Source organism: Penaeus chinensis, chromosome 9 (genome assembly GCF_019202785.1).
Source record: "Penaeus chinensis breed Huanghai No. 1 chromosome 9, ASM1920278v2, whole genome shotgun sequence".
Lineage (NCBI taxonomy): Eukaryota > Metazoa > Arthropoda > Malacostraca > Decapoda > Penaeidae > Penaeus > Penaeus chinensis.
In genome coordinates, this window is record NC_061827.1 from 9,877,251 (window position 1) to 9,882,250 (window position 5,000).

The 5,000-nt window shown below is 43.8% G+C and overlaps 2 protein-coding genes across 4 annotated transcripts in view; one reads left to right on the plus strand and one right to left on the minus strand.

The window, feature by feature from the left end:
* LOC125028600 (ras-related protein Rab-7L1-like) overlaps positions 1 to 5,000 on the plus strand; it is a 54,388-nt gene that overhangs the window by 1,512 nt on the left and 47,876 nt on the right. Inside the window, exon 1 of one of the 2 annotated variants that reach the window (XM_047618059.1) lies at positions 1 to 2,893. This exon is cut by the window's left edge and continues 25 nt beyond it. The exons of the other annotated variant lie outside the window; for it this stretch is intronic. Coding sequence (XP_047474015.1) covers positions 2,593 to 2,893 — 301 coding nt within the window. The 5' untranslated portion in view covers positions 1 to 2,592. The remainder of the gene's footprint in view (positions 2,894 to 5,000) is intronic. 2 annotated transcript variants of the gene reach the window in all.
* Positions 4,083 to 5,000, minus strand: part of LOC125028601 (ankyrin repeat and BTB/POZ domain-containing protein 1-like) — a 19,795-nt gene continuing 18,877 nt past the window's right edge. For both annotated transcript variants that reach the window (XR_007115120.1, XM_047618060.1), the window contains exon 6: positions 4,083 to 5,000. This exon is cut by the window's right edge and continues 274 nt beyond it. The gene's annotated coding sequence lies outside the window, so the exon portion shown is untranslated.

Consider the following 5,000-nt stretch of genomic DNA (forward strand, 5'->3'; position numbering starts at 1 on the left):
CGTCCAGTGCCGTTATAAAAATATTGCTTAAGCATGTGTTACGCTGGAGGTGGCTTCCGGTGACCAGTCTTGCTCACCATCTCATGACCCTTCCGGGAGCTTCATGACGGGTAAGATCGGCTTTTGGCGACTTTACGCGTCACGGACACCTATTAATTTTAAGTCTGGATGATTTACGCGCCATTAACGAACAGTTTCAGAACTGATCTTACTAATGTCTGCGGTCATATGCACAAACGCCTGTAAGACGAACTCATCTCCATATTAAAAGCTGTCATTCCGTTTAAATAAACCAACGCTCATAATGTACTTTACACACCTCGTACATAAAACGATGTTTATAGCAAATTAGGTAAAAATAAGTGCACATTACGGAACAAATCGAATGTTGCAAACTGGCCGTGAAGTAGACCAAGCATTTTTTTCAGTATTCTTCCCTGGTTTATTAAGTTACTTTAAATATATCACAACAAACTTTCTAGCTAATTTGTTTATAAACATTTTTGAACGTCGGGAAAAACGCAGTGGCACCCGCAATATAAAATACAATAATAAGGCAAACCCTAAACTGCTTTCCTTATCACTGTAGCTGTTTCATTTCATCGTAAGTGATATATATATGTGTGTGTATGTATGTGTGTGTGTGTGTGTGTGTGTGTGTGTGTGTGTGTGTGTGTGTGTGTGTGTGTGTGTGTGTGTGTGTGTGTGTGTGTGTGTGTGTGTGTGCAAATATTCATAGATTATCTACATACGAATGTTCTTTGCAATCTTTTATCTTCATCTATACAATGCAGCCATTATACGCCTTTCAAATATAATAGTTACACGCTAAGCAACGATATAAGCGACAATGAATTCTCCCAATACATAGCTCAGACTACCGACAAACTGTTGCAACTCCCACTGCATTACAACTGACCGACCAGTTAATGATTTCGGCCATACTATTTTTTCGTCTATACAGATACACATAAATCTACAGCTGGCCTCGATCAGACTCCAGCAGCCGAATCATACAGCTGGCAGGACGACAGATGGGTTCAGCTTCCCAGGTGTATTTCCCGGTGCAACAGTCCAGACCATACCCGGGCTAGGCTATTTTATACCTGGGCTATGTGTTAGGCTAGGCCAGGTTGTACTCCCGGGTATAAAATGGTCTAGGCTAGAATATACCCCTTAGGCCAGAATATACCCTTTCCCTTTTGCATGTAGCATGTGTATACCATATTGCCGGAAGATAATCGCTGGCGTTGATGCCGATCATGCAGTGAGCTCACAACTGCATATATTCCTTGTGCGCTGAATTCTACAGGCCACTATATTAGACTCAAACTTGAAATATTTACTAGGATTATAACAATCATTATAATTATAATGATAATTGTTCTTATCGTTATCATTATCAAGAAAGTTTTATTTTGGCCAATAACAAGTGAGCATTCAAAAGCCCACTGAAATGTTCAGAAATGAATGGCAAATATAAGGCATGTATTTCTGGGGTTTATTAAAGCAGGAAGTTACACGACTTTAATTCTACTGTTATTTTTGGACGGCGGTAGGAAGACGACGTCACGGGTCTGTCCATTCGCCCAAAAAGTAAAGAGTGAAAAGTGCTGCATCTTGTTGCTTTAACCCCGGATATAATACATTCTGGACGGGGGTACAGTCTGGGCTTTTACACCGCTATAAGCCCTTCGCTAACAGGCACGGTTAGGCACGGATCTTACTTGAGGTTCTTTACCACACACACACTTTTATATATGTATACATACAACCATACACATACACGCACAAGCACAACCAAACACATACACACGAAAAATCGAAAAAGCGCATATTTCGAAACACGAGAACCTCCAGGCCCCGTAATCGACGCATTACTTGGCTTTAACATCCGCTTCGCTCCATCACAATGTTGCAAGGTAATCCTAAACAGGGAACTCACTGAACTCACTGCTGACACAACTTAAATTCCCCAGCTCCTCGTCTTATCCACAGCTCCACGTGTACGTAAGGATCAAAGCTGCAAGTCAGTTCACTCATATTTGTAGTTTCCTGGGTAACTAATGGGGATGAGAATCAATAGCAAGGTATCGTACGATATTCTCTTCTATAGGGATGTATCTTCATCACAGAGACGATCTGGCTGTATTTATTTACATCTTCATTGTATCAGTCCTAGGCCTACTTACCTTCTCTGGACTCAACATGACCAGTTTTAAAACAAGCAGCACCTGGCCTCATATACGAAGAAAGAATTCCTGTTCAATGATGCCTGTGAGTGAGTCAGTGGCACGTATTCCTTTTGTCCGTCACTCACTGGGTTACATACCTAGACTGCGACGTCGAACCTTCTTCTCTTGCAGTATTAACAGCGACCGGACCCAGGACAACGTGCACTTACGTATAGAATAAATCCGTGTTGTGCGACCTAAACAAGTGACAAAAATAAGTTGCATTGAAAACTTTTCTTGTCGGAGAGCGTGCGTCAAGTTCAAGCCAATCCTGTGGCGCGGTGAGCTAAAAAAAACATTCCGTAGTAAGTGGTCACGCTAAAAGAATACCGTCTAATTTTGGTAACAAGTGTAACGTATGGACGAAGTGTCAGGGGGGAATAACAGTGCCGGTGTCACGCAGGAGTATCACGAAGCCGCTAGTTCGAGCTCTACACACGTCCTCCTCCACGAGCACCCTCCCAGGCTACTCTCCATACTCCCCAGTAAACTTCACACACATCCGCGGCGAAGAGATCGGATACCGGGACAGCTGACTGAGGATCGCCAGCGTACAAGGATGGGCCAGAAATCGACCAGTGTTAAACGGCGAGTGAAACAGAGGCGTGAGGAGAACCGCATCTCCCTTCGATGGAGTCGCCACTTGCCATGGTTTAACGGTGAGTCGGTAGTTGCTTGCCCGTGAGTCAGTGCAAATCGCTTATTTCAAGGAGTCACAGGAGAACAGACGAAGATTTGCAAGTACCCTTGTCCTTACGAAATTAATGACATTTCGGATTGTATGATATGTGATATCTTGCCTTCTTTCTTGTAATTTCTAGAGTAAACGGGGTCCTTATAGCTCGCCGCGACGGACTATTCCGTGCTGCCCAAAACAAACGCAAGCATAAAGCTTTTCTGAATCGCTTGCTACCTGGATCATCGCACAATACTAACCTCCGTGAAAGTTACTAATCTCCCAACAAAATATTAATCAAAACCTGTTCTTTTTACAACCACTTGTATATTTCGCATCTTGGATCTAATTGATACAAGAAGGGTTATTAAAAAAATAAAAATGAGAGGAAGAAATATAAAAAATATCCAAAGTGGCGACATGGTTCTACTCGTGCGTGATCACAAGCGCATCCATTGTCACATTCATTCAACGTACCGATATATGATCTCTTGCCGCTAAAATTAAAAACCAGCAATAAACCGAGGATTAGCTCTTCCCATTGGACAGAAAGCTGACATGAATATATCCCGAAAGTGTGTCCGTAAGCTTGCCTTCGATAATAAGTGTTGTAAATACATCGTGCAGGTTTGCCATAGCATTTATGTGAAAGTTCAGCCTGTCGGATCGAGTCTCTGTCTAGCTTCACCGACGGAAGTTTGCATCATTCATTCTCATGTGGCTTGACAAACAAAATGGAACAACAGTCGTTGCACATGCGGCGTGGCAGCCTGCCTATGACGTCATGGTGCCTGCTCTGAGACGGTTCCTGCTTGCAAGAGGCCGCCGAGAACGAAGCAGGAGGAACATGTGGATTTCCTTTCATGCCCGTCCGGGGAGTGAAGAACAATCGTCCATAAATTTTGTTCCTTGAGTCTATTATTCAAATGACTACTCATGGTGACGAGGGGAGAAATACGCGTACAGTGCTTGTGAGTGCCTGTGTTCTTTCCTGCGTGTGATACCCACAACAGAACCTTGAACCAATCAAGCCAAGTTTTCGCCATCTGAACGCCTTATCCATTTGTGTGCTTTCCGTGTATAAATATTTGGTGCTTTCCATATTTCCAAGATTCTGTGACACAGATCGGGCAACATTTAGCAACATCCGGTGAACAAAAGTAGGTGTGGATACGATGCATTCTTCTTGAACGTGCATGCATTATCAAGGCTGATCATGCACTATTTTGGTAACAGTTTCTGAAGTGGAATGACTGAGATACCCAAGCTTTAATCCGACTCACAATTTAACAGTGCCAACCGTGGGGAAATGATTTACCTAAACTATGTACCATATGTACCATGTGCGATGTCTCTACCTATGGTATTTGGCCCGATCTGGACTCCCGAGAATTATTAGACTAAATACTCGAAGATGTTATGCCAGAAGGGATTAATATAAAGGCGTGTATTTATGGTTAATGAAGAATCGTATTTGGTATGTTACAATGCAATGTTTAAAGATGAAATAGTGATTATACTAAAAACATCTCACATTTTTTTAATAGACATACACTTTATTTCGACGGAAGAAACAAATGTATAAGTATAAAAACGGGGCAGAAGCTACTTCCTGTTACATCAACCTATCCGATTTTTCCCAAGCTTGTCCATACTGACAATATCGAACTAGACAACCCGCCCATTTTCCCTATCTTGAGCATTTCTGGGCGAGATGTGAGCGAGGAGGTAAAGGGCGTTGCAGCACTTGCGAGGTTGCACAGACGAGGAGGCAGACGCTAGCACGTCACCCAAACGTGTCACTCAACGTTCCCCTCATACAGCGGTCGCCTGCTCGCGCGTTTCCCCTCCTCCTGTGTCACACTTTGAGACTGACTGCGGCGGTTTCGAGGCGGAGATCGCGTGTCAGACTCCCCTAGACGAGTCCGGAGTTCATACCGTGGTGTTTTATCGGTCTGCGCGGACAGCCGACCGCAGTGGAGACGGCTGAGGCGCGTCTGGAGTAAGAGTGTGTAAACGAGACGGCGGCAAGGCATCGGGGTACGTACGCCTGTCGGGTCTGTGGCCGAAGACCGATTGCTGTCACCGAG